The following is a 19,292-nucleotide window of genomic DNA, read 5'->3' as shown; positions in this document are numbered from 1 at the left end:
GTGGGATTGGATAGATACAGATACCTGCTTAAAATATTTTTGGCAGTGAGAAAGAAAGCTAAAACACATAAATGTCTCCAAAGAGATCCCCCACGGAAAGAAAATTCTAATTGCTATTGTTTCAGAGATTTATCAGATGGAAAAACTAACTGTGAGACTCAAAAAAAAGGCGTTTGGGAGATTTTGGGAGAGGAGGATTATTCTTTTTTCACTACCCAATAATGATAACACATTATTGTTTCTAAATTTCCGCCCCCCCCCCCCTCTTTTTCCCACTGCATCCCCCTGTTGAACTGGAAAAGAATGATAAATAACAGATTTTAGACATATTTATATTTATAATATATCTGATGTTTTACGGCGACTGGCAGCTTCGCTTTTGATAGTTTTTGCATGTTAAAAATACAAATCCAATAATATAAATAATACAAGAAAAATACATTTAATTTCTTCCATTCCACACCCTTTATGATTTCTTAGTATCGTTACCAAAATAAAATTGTACGTACGTTGTTCTACCAATTACAAAGCAAGAGCTGCGATTGTCAATAGCAACTAACTCATCGTTAGTAATCCAGCTGGAATGCAGCTGGCAAAACACTGGGACAATGACTTGCTGGTCACCGAGATTCCTCTTACCTCCTCCTGCATTCCGCACTCCAGCAGCATGGTCACACAGGCCTCGATGGGGAAAGCGATCTCTCGACTGCTTATTGCAAGGTGCTCCTCCAGTGATTTGCCATACGAAGGCTTCTCAACCCAGGCCTCTGTCATGCGACACAAACCACACTCATGCTATAGTGCTGGAAAGACTCTTATCTGAGGAAGTGGCAGCTTCTAAACCAACGCTGGTCTTGTGAGTGCAAACAAGTGATCCATAACCCACCCCTTTGCATTGTAAGGTGTGCGCTGCTCCCTGATTGACAGCTGTATATTGTATCTGAGCTTTAGACAATGCAGAGGGATCACAGAATGAGATTATACAGTATTTATATCTAAATTAAATCAATAAAAACTCAATATGAACAAGCATGCATGTATTTTCTAAAATGTAGTGCAACATTTAGGTGACATCTGTGATGAAGTTAGAAGTGCAGAGGTGTGGCACTGTGTGAATTGACAACAGATCATCATTATGAGCAGCTGACAAACTGGAAGAGCAGTTTGCACCATAACATACTCACCTTGATGTGCTTTAATCTGAGGCAAGACACTCTGTAAAAGTGCTAACGACTTCCTGTGGTAATCTGCCTGTACTTCTATTAGCTGTGGACAGATAACAGTGGGCAAGAGCTTTCTTCAGTATCAGTTTACAAAAGCCCTAACAAAGTGTAGGTCCAGAAATAGGTTCAATCTCTGCCACTTGCCTTCTTTTATACATTAGTTTTCTGTGTTTTGTCCATCATTTACAATCTTTTGCCATTTTCAATCAAAGTTCCACTCTACTGCTGGAGCAAACACATTTCTAAAGGTATGTTCTGATACCCCAGATAATATTTTTATTAATTTAATTACTAATTGTAATAGCGGTTAGATTCAAAAGTATGTTAATGCTTGTCAAAATAAAGACTGAAGGATAAAAGCCCTGATAAGGGGCCCCAATACTTACTGTCTGAAAGTAGTTTGCATAGTCTATTTCTTTGGCCACAAAACTGTACATATCGGCTGATAGTTGATCCTAGAAGAGACCAAGAAATAAGTCCCATAAGAACCTGGCTTCTGTGTTAAAACACCACTACGCTTCTGCTGGCAAAAGCTCCAGGCAGCTGTATTTGGAGGTAACAAGCCCTTTATTTTGCCTGGCAATTGAAAGCCACAAAGACCGTATTACAGTTAAGTGCAAACTATGCAACAGACAACTCTTCCCTGTCCAATGTATTCATGCATTTATATCAGAGTATTCCATTGTAATTATAGTCCACGTAAGGAAGGCATGACAACCCTCTCACTAGGAAGTGGCTGATGAGCGCCCCCTGGCTGAGCCCGAGAGAAGGCGAGTGGCGCACCCTGCAAATCTCCACTTTGTTTGCTGCCTCTTCCATCTCTTCCCTGAGAGCATCAGCTTTGGCACCTGTGGGCTGCAGGTTACTGGACAGGCCTGATGACTTGGAGGACTGCTGCCACCTAGAGGGAGACAGGGGAATGGTCACACAGGAGCTACCGGACTCTCTGCTTCATGCAAGGCTATGCAATCAGCAAACGAGAACCCGGACTGCAAAACTAGGAACAGAAATTCCTGGTCAAATAAAGATAAATTATAATTCTTTTTCATGTTGTTCTGCATTCACTTTGTCTTGTTTTTTACACTTGTTTTACAATCGAGAGATTGTAATTTTTTACAAATATTTTTTTACAAATATTTTTTACAAATATTTGAGTATTTAGAAAGTACTGTAAGCCGTCCCTGAAAGATACATAGGAATTCAATAGAACTAATAATAATTGTAAATTAAATCTTTACTATATTAATAATAATGCATTGTGATTAACCAGCAGTAAGAGGCTCCCTGATAATGGGCTGATGAAAGGATAACAAAAATGCAGTCAACTTATTTGCATCTGGTAGTTCGGTCAATATACTGTATATATTTAAACTGTTGCTCAAAATTCAGTAACTTCTAAAGACAAAAACATTCACATTGTTATTGGTCATTGTCTATAGATGGTTTTAGTGAATTAAGGGGTATTTCTTCCCCACCTATAGCCCTCAATGTGAATTAATTATTCATTTGTGCTGTGAAGTGCTGTGGGACTCAAGCAGGGGTCACAGAGTTTGGCAGGAGGATGTAATTCGGCATGACCCGGCAGCAAAATACTGACAGATGAGTTCAAGTGGCAGGTCTGCACTCTTCTTCCCTCAGCTCATAAAAAAACACACTTGATTACAGAAAACCATCACTTCAGAGATATATTCCTGAGGACAGAAATCAGGCAGAGGCATAATAAAGCTGGCGAAAATGTCTGTAGCCTCTACATTCACTCATGAGGTGAAATCAAAACACGGGACAAAAGTACAAAAATGAATTTGCTGACACGCTTCTACTCTTCTTGCTGTCAGTTCGACAGAGGGTTTACTGAGTTACACAAAAATTGCTTACAAACATGAACTGGAGCTTAGTGGATTAGCTACTGTAAGTGTTTAAGTGAAATAGCTCACCATTCCAATTAATGCGTCATATACCTGTAAATATAACACACAAAGAGACCGCTGCTCTTATCGTTCTGTACTTCTGTACTGTATGTAACCTCAGGATGGCAGGATGCAAAAATGGGCTCTGAAGCGAATGGAAACAGACAGTCAAGTGGAATTCTCTATTCTCTATTCTCCGGATGAAAAGCCATGTAGCACAGGGTTAAACTGCATTGTGGATTTTGCAGTTTTATAACGCTAAAAGCAAAAAGTGCAAAAAGATGACAGGGCTGTCAAAACTGATGAGCATCAAAGAACAGCAAGAGCTTTTTTGTTGTGTAAACAGCACAGTTATAAACAGCAAAACAAAAAACAACTGGACTTCAGTCTACAGTATCCCATGCTTTGCTGAACAAGGCCAGAAGCATACCGAGGAAGAGGATGGCACTAGACCATGAAGTCAACTTCACTTCTCAGTACTGGAAATCTCTTTGTAATAATCTCATTTATATACAGGAAATCGTCAGGGCTGCTTCTTCTGTCATGAATTTGCAGTTACATGCTGTGAACTACCACGGAAAAGAGAAAGCAGTGTTGTCTGAGCTCACATGGGACCCAGCCAATCTTGTCCAGAGCCAAAAGCACTGCCACCATTGTGGAGCAAGAGCACTGTGGCATTTCATGAGCAGACAGCACCACTTCCACAATTTACTCTGCATACGGCTTTCAGAAAGGATCAATCTGAAGGCTTTGAGGCAGATTGGAAAGATACTGCGCATGGCAGCTGATGGAACTGTTAAAGTTCCCACCCCCACAATCTCTCTCTCTCTCCGTGTTGCTGATTCCTCTTACGTGACTCTTCTCCTAGAGCCCCACCTTGGAGGAGACAAGCAGTAACCATATTAACAAATGCTGATGCACAACAATAGCAGAAAAATGAATTTACTCTGCAAATGCTTCAAGAAGGGGAGGAGTAAACTGATTTACAGCTCTCTGTTTTACAAGGCAAAATATATATTTTTTAAAATAACGCAAGGCAATTCTGGAATGAGGTTAGGCCCACATTTGCTTACTTTGCACATGTCATAGGTCCTAGACAGGACAACAGATTTTTGGGTGATCTCAGGCTGTTCAGGTCATCAAGGAATCTGCAATTCTATTGACAGTTCTATGGACCACCACTCTGGTGCAGAGATTTCAATTCGAAAATACATTCCCTTTTTCCTGCAGGAAAACACTGCTTTTCTGGCATTAACTACCTTCCACATCATTTCTTCTATGACGAGGCTATGCTTGTGCAATGAACACACGGCTGCCACCACCTTCTTACACCAGGCCTCTGGGAGAAGGGATGAAAGACTTTGGTATATGACAGTAGTAAGCCACCACTGAAGTGCAGTATCTGACAAGATATGAATAATAAAATGCAACACATAAAAAAGCTGTAAAAGTTCCTTGGTCTCTTACCGTGTTCTTGCAGAATCCATATCCAGCACCAGTTTAGCTAAATGTTTCCGTTGTTTCTGAATGTTGGGGATCTCCACCTTGAAGAAAGAAACATATTTCTTTACAGTGTATATAATAACCAAAAGATGAAACAAATAAGCCGACAAGTGCAATATTGAGGATGTTAAATTAAACCAGATAAAATATACAAAATTTCCAACAGTGGGCAAAATTAAGGTTCTGTTTTATTAAGTGGTTTTACTATATTGTAATAGTTTTAGCTTTCTTATACTTTCGTAAAGGCTGAAGGCATTACTGACATTATCTGTAGAACCGCATTAGGTACAGTGGTGACATTCTACATAATCTGGGCTTGATTTCCAGATGAACCTGCCTACCCTCCAGAGCCTGTATAATAATATCCCATGTACCTCTGCTAGGACGAACAGTGGCTCTATCACATCCCTCTCGATCTGAAACTCAAACAGAATGAGCTCCTGGGCCAGCCTGTCCTCTGTCTCGCCACACAGCTTCAGCATTTTCCTATAGGAAAGAGTCAGACCAGTTGTATGGGATGACAAGATGTTACAAGCAAGGAAAAAAGACCCATGAAGTTTACAATAAATTACTAACACAAAAAGCTATTTTCTTGTTTCTTTTTGGCATATTTTCTTAGAGGTATTATAGATGGCACAATCCTAACAATTTAAAAATAGCAGTATAAGGGTGTCCTTCTCAGTATTTTATTTGCAAAAAATGATTTTAGAACTGGTCTCCTGCAAAGTACTGTATATTCTGGTCATTATTAATATGTGGGCTGAGAACAGTGACATGCTCTGGATGAGATGAGGCAGTCTTACCCCAGAAGGGAGTCATCACCCAGGACTGTAGCCCCTTCCACTAAACACTGGGCTAGAGTTGTCAAGGGGAGTTTTTTCTAAGAGACAAATGAAATGCACACTTTTACTGATGATGCAAAGCTTTTTTGAACATCAATCAATACGTTAATTCAAACTTTAAAAAGTAACATAAACACTGGCTTGCACAATAAAGCTACCACATTTGTGAATCGAAAGAAAAACAAAAACCATTAAAAAAGAAAACTCAGAATAAGAAGAAGAATAAGTCTTTCTCATTGTGTCTCTTTCTGTGTCTCATAAAACCACGCCCCCTTCTTCACTCCTGATCTGCGATGTGACGCTAGCATGATTTGTCTCAACCCTCTGATCTGCTGAGGAGACAGAGCTGGACAGCAACACACAATACTGGTACGTACTGAGGGCGATCTCACTGATCTCTTGTCTACGTCCACACCTTGTTGGCCCTGAAGACATGCTGTCAGTTTTTTGTGAGTGCTGTGGGACACCTGCTTGACCAGCTCCAGCCGTTTTTCTACCTGTGAGAAAAAGTCCAAATGGGAACAAAGGCTCCTCTCAGCCAATCAGACAGAAAACAAAGGGTGACATGGACACCACAGCTAAAAAGCACTGAGACACACACAGATATTTAAGGTTTGAATTCTTCCCATCTGCAAAACCAAGAAATTACCCTTTTAACTAATTGTTTGCATGTTGTAATATAAAAACTCCTTAAAAGTTGCTTTTACGACAGGGTGGTAGACAATTCACTTTAAGAGACAGTCCTTAAAAATGTTTTACCTGTAAAAGGTCTTCGCTCAATACCTCTGTCTTTTCTGCCCTAAAATGAAAATAGAGGAAATGACTAAAGTGGTAAAAATGCAAGAAAGACAGAAATATACAGTACCTAAAACTAAGCTGATTATTAACCACACCGAGTCAAACAGCAGACAAAAAGTGCTGTTCTTTGTTTATGTACAGTAGGTTAGAAAAATGTCACGAATGTGACAAATACCACTGGCTTTTGTATCTAGAAGGAACAAACAATATGATTATACAGTGCAAAACCGCATTCTGTTTTAACTAGATACAGCACTATTCTAACAGCATTTCGCCAAAGATGGAGGATAGGATGAACCACCGATCATACAAATATGGCTCCGGCAGCAGCTATCGACCATAAGTCACTTTTCTGTTCCTCCAGAATGAGAACACTTTCATGCCACGACCTTTGCAGACACTTTTTGTAAACTGAAAGGCATTAAAATAAGAACACATCGTGATTCCAGTCGGTGAGAAAAGCAGATGATCTGAAATAAATATTTCAGTTTAGTTCTATTAGACTGTGTCTTTGAATGATGGAAATACAGAAGGCCAGGGAAGGAAATGATCCTTTGTCATGTCCGTTTACCTTGTCACCAAGCACCGAAAAGACATGTGCAGAAAAAGAAGAAAGAACACACACGCCTGATACTTTTTTTCCATTCGGATCTGATTTTTAAAAGTCTTTAGAATGTACAGTACAAGGAAGAGTGTGGCAAAAATCATCATCCTTGATCCTCCTTTGTGTACTTGTGCTCCATTTCAACTAGGTGAGGCTGACTGAAGTCAGCACTGGAAAATGAAAGAATGAAAGAAGCCAGCATATGTCATTTTCTGTACCTGTGCTTAACAAGAACCTACTTTTCCATCTGTCTCAGTACAAATACAGCCTTGGAGCCAGTGGATACATAATTCCTGAGGTATGCTGTCTAAATAGTAGGGCAGGTGTTTACATTCACTGCTTGTGAAAACTGGCAACAGTACTGGCATAGAGACTTTGCCCTTGAGATGAAATTCTTCTCCCTAAAGCATAGCAGGGTCATTGCTTAAAGATCCCACTCTAATCAAAAACAATTAAAAATAATTAAGTTAATTAAAAGCATTAGCTTATATTCATGGGGATTGCATGGAGTGATGGGAAGCTCTGTTATCTTCCCGTCAATGTCATAATCAGGATTCAAAATATGATTTTGGCAGAAGGGCGTTTTCTAGCATAGAACTAAAAATACTATAGAGGAGTGGGATGCGGCACTAGGAATCAGAAACGGGAGGAGATATCTTATCGGAAGAGAACTCTTGCACTTGGTACCTGTCTGCCTTGACATTTAAAACTTTTCTGGACATCTACAGCTGTGATTTGTAAAATAAATGAGCTATCAGAAAAACAGCCTTTTATTAAATGGTCCCAGGGGAGTAAAACATTACAGGAATTTCAGCAATTACACATTGCAAAACCAGCTGTATGGTTTCTGTTCCCACATTAGCCATACATTACTATGAAATGTTTCCTAATTAGGCTGAAATAAAGTTTGATTAAGCTTTTCCTGTCCACTGTGTGTATTATAGCTCTAAGTGTGATTGTACAATCACACTAATTTCAGTATGTAGCTGCGTCGGCATGCGTAGGCTGTAAAGGAACAGGTAAAGGTATCTGAAAAGTATACCTCACACAATATTATAACACACTAATTTAACTCTTATTTCTGCAAATATTTCAGGAGCAAGTCCTCCCAAAGAATTTTGAAAAAGTGTATCTTAATTTCCTTAAAGACTAAGGAGGACAGAGAACACCCTCCTGTATTCACAACATGAGACATCTGCTCCAAATTGAGCAGAGATTTAAATTAATTAGATCCACACCCAACCTTTCACCAACCACTATTCTGAAGTTGTGTTCCCTGGGTCAGTAGTCATGAAGTCTCTGACTTGCTGGAGGTTCAGTGATACTGACTGAGTAGGTTTGATTTGAGCAGGGGTCTACAGTGTGAGCTACCAGACTGGACAGATAAGAATCCAAACAGGTACACAGGAAAGCCTGTAGCCCATCCTCAGTGTCCTGTGTCTCTCTTGTTACAGAAACAGAGGTCCCGGCACACCACCGTGAGCAATCAGCTGACTGGGAGAAATGTACTCGACACATGGGACAGTACAAGAGACAAAAGAAGGAGTGATGAACTAATACAAGAAACATATATAAGTCAGAAACTGCATTTTAGTCTAATTGTAATGTCAAACATTGAGTAACTGAGTTTACCAGGATAGTAGGCTTTTCTTTCTTCATATTATTATTATTTATCAATATTAGACTAAGTGGCTCAACCAGAAAGAGGCTTATTTGCTCTGCATGTTGAGCCCTACAGTCCAGGTTTCGCCAATGAGTCTGGGCTGCAGGGCTGTTAGCTGACTGAGTGGGCTGCGCTGAGGGCAGGACACGAGTTGCTGAGTGCAGCTGGAGTTGGAGGGGCTCGATTCAGCCAGGGCCCTGCGCCAGTCACGCCTGCGAGGGTGCAGGTCTGTCAGCGAGAGCTGCATCGCTGCTCCGCTGAAGACCGCTTGCAAGTGTGAACACAGCCCTTACCCACAACCCCTGAGACAGAGGCCGCAGATTTGAGCCTGGAGGCTCGAAAGTGGAGCAAATGGATGAAAGAGGCATCTAACATCCTATCTCTATTTAGAAAACCCAAGGGGCAGGGAAGCACCAGCATTTTAACGTCAGTCTGTCGCCCATACATCCTGCAGAAGAAGCGGTGACATGATTGCACCGGCGACTGGTCTCTCGTTCAATGGTCAGCAGTTGGCACACGTGGGTTTTGTGACCGTGATCGTGATGTGTGTTTGCTGTGTCATACTCAGGTCAGCACCAGAAAAGAAGAGGAGGTACTGATAACTTACATAGATCGTGCCTGCCCTGCATTGTGGGCAACTCACTTGGGCTCTCTTAAGAAAGGTGGATCCGCAGTGAGCACATTACAGCACCGCACCTTGCCAAATGGGTCAAACTGTTCTTTCCTCTCTCTTTCGAGCCCCACTGCACTTCTTAATGACAGTATTCGTCAAGGGCTTCAGCAGCCCAGCTCTGTCTCTTCCCGGGTGCCCCAGCTGACAGCAAGCCAAGACTGAGATGTAAATGGGAAGGCTAGTGACCCAGATCAGCAATGTGCCAGGGCTGGGCTGCAGTGCTGCATCACGGTCAGGATCAGCAGAAAAGGAGACGTCGGCCCTGTCATTTGTAGGAGTGCCCAGGAGCTGCTGGGCTCTTGCACATCAAGACTTCTGTGAAGCATACAGTGTGGGAAACTGCTGCATGTACACAGACATAAAGAACACAAATATGGGATATGAGAGACTGAGTTCATGTACAAACTTGTTTACAGAGCTTAGTACCAGAGAAACTGAAGTTCATCAACTACTTGCATTTGCTTTGAATAGAAATTTACTAGCTGACTAGCATTTAAATATTACTATAAAATACACTCATGAATAAACTATATTTAGATTTTCAGTCTCAGCTAAAAATAGACTTACAGAGGCTTCTTGTTTTCCTTTGTCCTGGTAAGGTGAATCTTTCTTCTCCACATGGTTGCTTCAGATATCACAGTGCTTATTTTGTGCTACAGCTGGTTCTGAAGTACATTAACATCATAAGTCTGGAATCTGATCCACTGGGAGACAGTTTAGGAACTACGTTCTCAGATTGTGTAGATTGTGTCTTCCTTGGGTTAAACCAGGAACTCCAGTCCAGCTCTCGCAGGAAAACGCAAGGACGAAGACAGTAGGGTGGCATAGATTTGTTATAGAGGTAGTGAGTCACAGCTAGTGATTTCATCTCACCAAACAAAACTGAATCTCAAAACCACCTACACAGCGAAGGATTGGTTCAAGCAGGCTTCTCAGAAGCTTTAGAAAAAGACAATTGTTTTAGACAATTAATTAATTGAACCAAAGAACCCAGTCAGACCGTATAATAATGGGTGCTGTTTTTATATTTTAACACACATCTGTGTTAAGCAAAGGAATAGTGCTTCAACGGCAAAGCACTAAAATGAAGAGACGTTCACTATCTTTGCATTCCAGAGCTTCGCCTATACCTGAAAACAAACAGCACTGTGTTCAGGTGCACCGCACGGCACCTGTGACTCTTGTCAGTGGATTCTGCCTCTTCATCCTGCAGATAGGCAGACTACAGAAGAATTAATCCATTTCTATTCCTTGTGAAGAAATTGTTCTTTCTCTAGCGCAAGTTCAAGAAAAGTAAGACAACAGTATCATGTGCATCTGCTTCGTTCCTGTGAGACTTGAAATGTGAGCCAGAAACAGGGCAGACGACTTTCAAAATCTGATAAAGAGTGACATCACCTTCATGGGAGACAAAGTGAGTAAAGGAAAAGGAATTTAAGAACCCTGGCATGAAGGAACCTTCTAACTCCACTAAAACAGGCTTTGGGCCTCTTCATGAGTTAAGATGTGTTGTGCACAGCAAACACTCGGACACACCATGTGAATTGATCACTCCCACAGACAACACAGTACAGTCTGGGCCGGTGATTGATAGTCCAAGAGTACTTCAGACTTCCTCCCAATTTTAAGTTAATGTTGTAAAATACCCCCATTGCTCCTGTTTAGAGCTCAATGATCGATGACAAAAATGACGAACAGATTCACTTTGTTTTCATTTTTGCACGCTCTCATTTTAATGTTATATTTCAAACAACTTCTGAGAGGTCTAACCTGAAAAGAGAGGCAGAAACGCTCTAAGAGCCCTGCATGAATGAACTGCCGAACACTGCGAGATTGGACAGTTAGGTACTGGTTCTGGCATAAGGTGGCAGGCTTGCCAATAGCAATGTTCACAAGAATTACCACAGCTCCTTTGAAGACACTGACGTTTGCTACAATGAGAACGATCAGTTCACAAACAGACCCTGGTGACACCTGTTGTTTTCCCTGACACTGCTGAAAGCTAGCTCTGTTTGTAAAGATTTTAGCCTTAAATTTCCGTGTTTCGTGAAATGTACCTGTACTTTTCTCTGTGAAAGACAATTTTAAAGTGATTTAGGAGTAAACAAAAACCATAATCATATACTGTAATAAGCGCATTTAAACACCAACATTAAAGATCTCGGTGAACAGAATAATTACACTATTTAGCCAGCAGATGGCGCACTCTCAGTCAAACACAGTTCCGGTCGAGTTCACGACCCTTGGCAATATAAGACAAAAATTGAAAACGGTGACTGAACCACACACACTCTTCACTAGACTTCTCCTCCTCCAGTGCTAAATTTTGAATCAACATTTTGAAATTGCGCGCTTCAAGATTATGCAGCAACTGCGAATCCCATTTATTTTAAATTATCCGTCGCAGACACCTTGCAAAAGTACGCCAGAAACGTGAAATTTCTAAGATACCCGGCACCTTTCAAAGCTCAGAGCAACATTTCTCGAAAGGGTGAGCCTCGCATAACCGAATATACAAATCTGGAAAAAATAACATCATTATACTGATATGTAATGATATCAGTCTGCAAAATATACACAAAAATATTGATTAACAAATTGAGCAGAAATAAAACCTCACTCTAAAGGTCAAATGACTTCTTTCCACCATCCATACAGTATGATGGTGTTTTCATCACAAAAACACGACGCGTTCAGAGCCGGAGGAGTGGCCAGTCGCAGAATGCACTGGTCTACAAGGAGAGCCTAAGAGCTGAACAGGTGCACGGCGTCTATTTCAGAACTAAAGATTAAACGCCCATCCCCAAAAACAACCCAGCGACACACACACACACACAGTGAAGGAGGGTGGACAAGCGAATCTCCCGGCTGCGCGGCGCACTGAGCCAGCCCATCTGCAGCGCTGGGCGGCTCCACTCGCTGCCTCCTGCAGCAGCTGTCCTTGACATGCCGATTGGTCTCCAAGGACATTCCTGCGCAGTCGCTGGCAGGATTAAGGCAGCCAGCTCAGGGTCTGCGGGCAACCCGTACCACACTCGCAAAGGGTAACGTAGTCAAAACAGCAGCCGGAAATCGAGGGGGGGGGGAGCCGTCATCGCAATAAAAGCCTTCAGAAACCGTATTCCCTTTCCCCGCACATCTGAAGGCTCTGAACACATAACTCGGTGCAGAGCTAGGAATTACCCAGTTGAAAAGGAACAAGTAATAGGTTTAATCCATGCTGAAAAAAAGAAGAAAGAAAACACAATGTTGAATTACCCAGGTGAATGTGGGGATAGTTGGTACAGTATGTGTCTGTGGTTTCCAAGCGTTAGTTCCAGCAGATGCTAATAACATAACATCACTTTATTAGCCCTATACAATGTCTTGCATTAGGAACTCATCTTTTTCGCATACCCCAGTTTGCTCTCCATGAGACACACGGACACACAGATGTCAACATGGGCTGCTCTGGCCTCTCGGTAAAAAGCAGTTTTAGTCTTTCCACTGGGACGATGAGATTTGTCCAAACTGGACACCATGAAGAGACCCGGGGAGGAGCTAGCCACCCATTTCCTGAACAAAAAATTGAGTCGTAACTCAGCTTATTTAAATTGTGGACAGACAAGGTCCAAATGTAAAAACTGAGACAGCCGAATCAATGACAAAGCCCCATTTACAGTATTTGCTCAGTTACACCTAGTTGAATGTAAATCTTATCTGCAACCGCAGCTGGAAGGTTTCTCATCATTAGACCTGTGTGTTATGGCAAGAAAGGGTGACATTTTAACAAGTGAAGAGCAAGGCAGCTGATTGTAATTGGCTGGCGGAGTATTCTGTGCAACCTTTAAATTCAATCTATTGAATACTGCACAAGAAGGCGCCTGCTAATGGGATCTGCATGAATTAAGTTAAGAAGGGATCAAAGCCTTCCTACTGCAAAGCCTCGAGCCTCTCTGGGAATCCCCTGTCCCTGCAGGCACTGATGACAATATCTGCAATATTCTTCTAGGGAGTAAGAGGCGTGCAGCGATAGTATGGCGGATGTCTGTTAATAAATCTTTAAATCTTTCGTACCCGTTTCAGTTCCTGATAAGAGCGTTCCAGCCTGAAGCCGACCTGCTCTTCCATTCTCAGCAGAGGCATTTGCCTGAACAGCTTCAGCTTCAGTATGGACAAGAGCAGCAAGTCCCACATACAGTACACTAAAGAAGACAGATGTTCAAACGTTTTGAGAGAGGGGTCGCCATACCATACGCCCACATATCGACCTATCTGCCTCTCAGACTTGAATGATTTTCATTAGTGACCATCGGGGCAGTGTGAGAAAGGTGAAATGGGAGAGATGGAAAACACTCACGTTTCGATATTCCAAAAACTCTGATCTCTGCAATAATGTATTCCATTTATGGCACTGCTGGTGTTGAAGGGGTTTAGGAGTCTCAAAGCTGATAATATTGATAATCTTTACAGTGCTTAAGGGCAGTAGGCTTGTAACTGTAAAGCTGTGGGTTCAAATCCCAGGTGAGACTTTGAAGTTGTACCCTTGAGCACAGTATGTTTTGCTTGCTTCTGTAAAATGCCCAGCTAAATAAGAGGATACAAATGTACATTGCTTTGGATAAAAGTGTCAGCCAAATAAACCATGGAAAATTTGTGCCACCAGAAATAACAAAAGAAGTTCAGCTCAGCTAAAACCTTTGCTTATTTGCAATAGCTGCTATGCCTCAATCTCCACTGCAGGAGAGGAATCCCAGCAGCCCGCGCTCAGTAGGGGATGAATCTTATGTCATTCACATCAGTTCAGCGGTGTATCTGAGATCAGAGAAGAAAGGCAACTAGCACACCTGCAAGGTAAAGGGTTCAGCTAATGAAGACACCACCATCTAAACAGACACTGCACCAGTATCAATAAGATAACGCACCCATACAGTATATCCAGAGAAAGAAATCAATGTATGTTCTGTGTCTGCCCCTTTGCTTTCCCACTGTATTCCAAACCTTCATAGAAACTGTGTCATTCTGCTATCTCCTCTCATTGTGTTTGTTTTCCTGTAAAGAGCTTTGCGAAAACACTTTTAAAGGTGCTATATAAATAAAGCTTCATCTTCTTCATCATTAAACTTGAACCATGATGTGGGAGCCCCAATTTAGACATGTATCTCAATGTGAAGTTATTCTCTGGGGTTCCAGACAGTATAGTGCTGTAAGCATTCCATACTGCACTGCGCAGCTCTGCAATACAGTTCCTCTGAGCTGTCTGTTAGCACCCCCTTCCCCTTGAGATGGGCTGCAGTCTCTCATGGAGACAACAGGCTAATGAATATGACAGATCTCCAGCCCAATCCCCCTCTCCTTCCTGCTGCCATCTGCGAGACCCTTTTCAGTCCCTCAGGGAAATCCAGGCTTCAAAGCACTGGAGTGATCCCGCCACTAATTCCAATTAGGACAAGGCCGATGAACAGGAAGAAACTGTGCGGAAATGGAAAAACGCATCCCTTTTTATCATGGAAATGGATAAATATCTGAACTGTTCGGATCCCGTGAATTGCTGTAATGCCTTGTTTTTAAGATTACCCTCTCAACAGGCAGCATCAGTGCTGCCTCTCTCTCTCTGTTTCTGAAACAGAGACGATCTCAAAACTGAGCTGAGCCAGATGTCTTGGTTAATGGCACAGCAATCATCACCGCCTTTTCTGCACTGAAAATAAAGCAAAGACATTGTACTGCGCCTGCCCTGATCGGGAGAGAATGTGTGAAAATCTATTTTTTTCCTCTGCTCAAGTGCGCACATTGCTACCCCAAGATAACTTCCCAGTAGAGGTTGTGGCCGTCGGAACTGGCTCTGGGTGTCAGTAACACTCTCACAACTAAAGTGTAAGCCGAATCGCTAGAGAGGAGTAGGTGGGAAGTATGCAACTGGCAATGTCTTTCGGATTAATTTACAAGACAAATTGTGCAAGTCACTAGAGAAATACACAAGTCAACCATTAGAAAGATGCACCTTTGGGTCCTTCTGTGCAGCAGTGAACTGTGGATGATACTGCACAGACAGGGCACCTAGCTGGAAGACTCCCACCCCCACCCCCTGAGACGTGTGGCAGGTGAGCCAAAAATACCCAGCCTGCTCCACTGCTCTGCTTCCTGAGGGGGCAGGTTGCCATAGCAGCCTGCTCTCTACAAGGACTGAACAAAAAAAAAAGTGTTAAGAAATAAACGCGCAACACGCCCTTTTCATTTCTTCTGTGAATGTGCGTAAAAAGCCCCAGCACATGGGTTTTAAAGAGACAATAAGCCATCCTTTCTGTCAGCAGCGGTATTCATTAAAAGCCTCCAAACCTGTCAAAAAAAGTCATTTGTTTCTCCTGCTTTCAGTCATATTATTTGGAGATATTTGGAGAGTTAATTTCCGCAGTAAACATAAGCAGGTACAAAGTCCCCCCTCACACACAAACACAACAAGTGACGTAATACCTCACAGATTTATTTATTTCGCATTATGCTGTTCAGAAATATGCACTACAGACCTCGGCATCGCAGGAAGTGCCCACCTCCCTCCTCTTACTGTTGGGATTGGATTTGTAATGGCTAGGTTCACAGTGTGGTCTAAAGCTGTTTCTGCCCCTCTCCTCCTAGAAACAGAGCTACAGTACTTCATACGAGATGATGGGAAAACTGTGTCATCCTGTGTCATTCGCTCAGAAACACACCCAGATCTAGCGAGACTTGCAGTCAGAGAAATGCCTGCAACAGCTGGGAAACAGCGAATCAGTTGCTGGAGTTACGGAACATGCTGTTTTTGATTCTCAGTTATTTAAGCAGAAGCATAAACAGCTTGCGTTTCCTCCGATCAGGTCTTGTCATCTTACTGCAGCTTCTCACTCAGCCCCTTAGGAGCCCAAGAGCTCGGTTCTGCGGCAGTACAGCACAGTACAAAAACACAGCTGCCCTTTCACTTCATGGCCACTGCTGTTGTTTAAAATTAGGTTTGCAAAGATGAATTACAGACCTCTAGAGCATAGTAAACAGGGAGGGTCAGGCTAGAGGAGAAGTCTGCTGGGTAGTACAAAAGAGGGACTGGGCAAAGCCAGACAAACAGAGCCACTTGTTCACTGTGCTAACCTTGAACCTTCACTGCTACTGCTACCACAGGGCTGCCCCAGTCTATCTGTGGAATAGTCAAGACCCCGGCTGTAAGACAGGCTACTGCGCTTACTAGCTGCATTGCAGAATTGCTTCTCTTTCAAAGCCCAGTACACACTGTTGCCTAAACTTGCAAAGATATGAGCTGTGGCTAATATGGAAAAAGCTAAGATTAACCCCCGGTACACATAGTCTAGTCATTTCTATTATGATCCTGCAACTATGCAGAGACGACACAACCCTCCTACTCTCAGCCTTATTCCTGCTGCTTAATATAGCGTTTGCTTCCTAGGATCAGGGAAAACAATATTATGGTAAAGAATTTACTTCCGGGGTCATTTGCTTCATTGTGTTCTTAATGCCACTTGGAATCACATTAATCAGACGCTTAAAGACAACAAATAAAGTGATTCCGTGGCCCTACTGCCCTCCTGAAAATGTGAAACTGTGCAAAGGGGGTGCAGCCACATCACTCGGCAGCTGCTTTTGAAATTGCTGCATGTGAAGAGAGCTTCTCATGTGAAAGCCCTGATCACTTAACAGAGAAACACCTGGCTGAAAGCGTTTCTGTAACCTGTCTTGCAGCCATCTTTAATGGCATACTAATGGTCTAGATTAAAGAAGCCAGAACACACGTGTGGCACTCCAAGGCTTCAGTCCTACAGTGCTTTTTAGATTGATTTTGTTGTTTTGGAAGATATGATCCCTCTTCCCAGCAGTGATCAACTATGCCAATGGGAGCACTGAGCTGCCCCAGTGAAAAGAGTGGGAAAGAGTTCAAACAGACAGGCAGACGTGCCAGTAGATACGCAGGGCTCAGCGGAAGCACACTGGCATTGCTGTTACGCCATTGCCTTACGTCATCGCGCAACGCAGCAGCACACTAAACACGGCCAGGCGCGCACAGCAGAATTGAACAATGTTGCTAGCTGGATTAGATAGCGGCTCTTGCATTCAGTTCAAAAGGAACATACATTTAAAAAAGCAGACTGAAACCACAATAAGAAATACTTTTAACGAAAAAAAAACGCATTACGTGACCAAAGACCAAGGTGGTCTGTTTTATCCACGATGCAGAATCCTGGGAATTGATGGGAATTCGCTACCTTTTTTAAAAAAAAATTGGAAGTTCCCCCTCAGAGCCTCGGACAGCGTTACAAGCTGTTACGGGAAGAGCTCCGCTCTGCCAACAGCGGGGAAACACGTCTCTGGTCTTCAGAAACGTGCAGTATGCAGCAGTTATGTTTCATGCATTTTGAGGGATAAATATTTCATCACGGCTAAAAATACTCATGCTTGAGTCCTGACTATTTGGTGTGCGCATAATGTGTTATGCTTGGAATTAGAAGGAACGTGTAACTCAATATCTTTACATGGAGAACAGGATGTGTGTTCTAGGATTAAGATCATTAGAATGAGGGCTGATTGCCTGTGTCTCCACACTTCCACCGACTATCAAAAACACTGCCAGGTCCAGACTGACGAGGGCACAACATGTGCGTTGCTGCTAGTGCTTTGTATTGCTGAGCAAGCAATCTGCAGGCTGTCCAAAATCCAGTGCCCCTACCGAGAGCAGGGATATCACTTGTAACCCTGGTCTTTTTCCCTGAAGAAATATATAATGAAAAATGAAACAAAAAGAAAAGTACAGGAATCATAATGACAGAAATAAATTCCAGCTGTCTTTCTTATCACGGGTTAAATCTCCCATTGTGTTTTGCCCCCAATGGCACACTGAAATTAAAAATGATTATTGCATGAAAACAAATTCTTAAACCTTTAAACCTATTGTAGGACAGACTGATAACCGTGTCTCCTGTGGGCTTATCTATGACATCCTGGAATGAACGGGGAGCTGGTGTAGGGCTGGGAGGGGTGAAGGAGGGGGTAGTTACCGTTTTATTCCGTGCTTTTAAAAATACAGCCCGCTCCATTATCACCACCACCTTCCTACTGACACCAGAATGTACAGAAGGCAAAATATTTCTTTTCCCAGCCATGAATGGAAGGGGTTAGGGGGTCTCCCTACAGCAGACGCTGGCTGCAGTCCTCTCAGGTTTTACTTGGCCAGTGTCCATGAAACGCTGCGCCAGGACTGGAGCTAATTTGAAGCTCTGTCTGCTTCCTGAACAGGCAAAGTCTTGGTGCTGCAGAGGAATTAACAACCGCAGAGGACGACAGAACAGAATCTTGTGTATCTTCATTTGCAGTCAAAGAGCCTGGTTAACTTAAAAAAGGGGAAACTCCATTATTTGTAATAATGTAGTGCCTGAACAGCATCAGGTTTCTGACACTTGATTTGCAACACATATCTCATATCAGTGTAGCCATTATTTTTCTACCTGCTTGATTTCAACCATTTTGTTAGGCGAGTGAAATCAAAAATATAAAAACATTCAGAAAGAAAGGAGACAAAAAAAAACACATTTATCTGTAATGCATATTGGTTCAAAACCTTCTTTTTAACCAGCATCATGAAACTTGTTTTCTCTAACCTGATTGAAAAGACTTCTGATCAGCACACAAAGTATGCATACAAACAAATCAACCAGCAGAGTTGCATGCAGTTTTACACAGTTTCTGGTATATTTAAACACAGATCTGCTGTACAGTTTCCAGGGCTCTCTGAGCTACAATGTCTTTATTTCCTGCGTTGATACGATCCAAATTTCCTAAGCCCTCACAGCCCTCAGTGCAAGCTCAGGCAAACGAATAATGACAGGAAAGGGAAAAGGAATGAAATATTCCGACAGAGATCCAATCACTGCACTCCTGAAAAAAGGAAGAGACTGGATGGCCTTGTAATAGCTCCTTGGCCAGGTTATCACAACGTGACTATCCAATAAATATCTCAGGGAAGCAGAGGCAGTGCCTTGAGAGCTGCTGTCCCCTCATTTATTTTCTCCACAAGTTATTTCTAAGACATCTGCATTATCTCTCCACACCTACTGCATAGT

General features: G+C 42.4%; 1 protein-coding gene across 7 annotated transcripts in view; it reads right to left on the bottom strand.

Moving 5' to 3' along the window:
* Positions 1 to 19,292, bottom strand: part of arhgap44a (Rho GTPase activating protein 44a) — a 62,174-nt gene that overhangs the window by 20,394 nt on the left and 22,488 nt on the right. For 5 of the 7 annotated variants that reach the window (XM_088599982.1, XM_088599977.1, XM_088599979.1 and 2 more), the window contains exons 2-10: positions 6,235 to 6,274; positions 5,853 to 5,972; positions 5,437 to 5,513; positions 5,008 to 5,119; positions 4,598 to 4,674; positions 2,007 to 2,124; positions 1,610 to 1,678; positions 1,185 to 1,266; positions 640 to 767 (exon numbers count right to left, since the gene is read on the bottom strand). In XM_088599982.1, the coding sequence (XP_088456108.1) occupies positions 640 to 767; positions 1,185 to 1,266; positions 1,610 to 1,678; positions 2,007 to 2,124; positions 4,598 to 4,674; positions 5,008 to 5,119; positions 5,437 to 5,513; positions 5,853 to 5,972; positions 6,235 to 6,274 (823 nt within the window). Of the gene's footprint in view, positions 1 to 639; positions 768 to 1,184; positions 1,267 to 1,609; positions 1,679 to 2,006; positions 2,125 to 4,597; positions 4,675 to 5,007; positions 5,120 to 5,436; positions 5,514 to 5,852; positions 5,973 to 6,234; positions 6,275 to 9,780; positions 10,909 to 19,292 lie in introns of those variants that run through there. The other 2 variants (XM_088599978.1, XM_088599983.1) reach the window with 2 other exon arrangements.

The sequence above is a fragment of the Lepisosteus platostomus genome, chromosome 11, assembly GCF_059453375.1.
Source record: "Lepisosteus platostomus isolate fLepPlt1 chromosome 11, fLepPlt1.hap1, whole genome shotgun sequence".
Lineage (NCBI taxonomy): Eukaryota > Metazoa > Chordata > Actinopteri > Semionotiformes > Lepisosteidae > Lepisosteus > Lepisosteus platostomus.
Note: the sequence above shows the minus strand (reverse complement) of the source record. Positions and strands in the feature narration are given on the sequence as shown.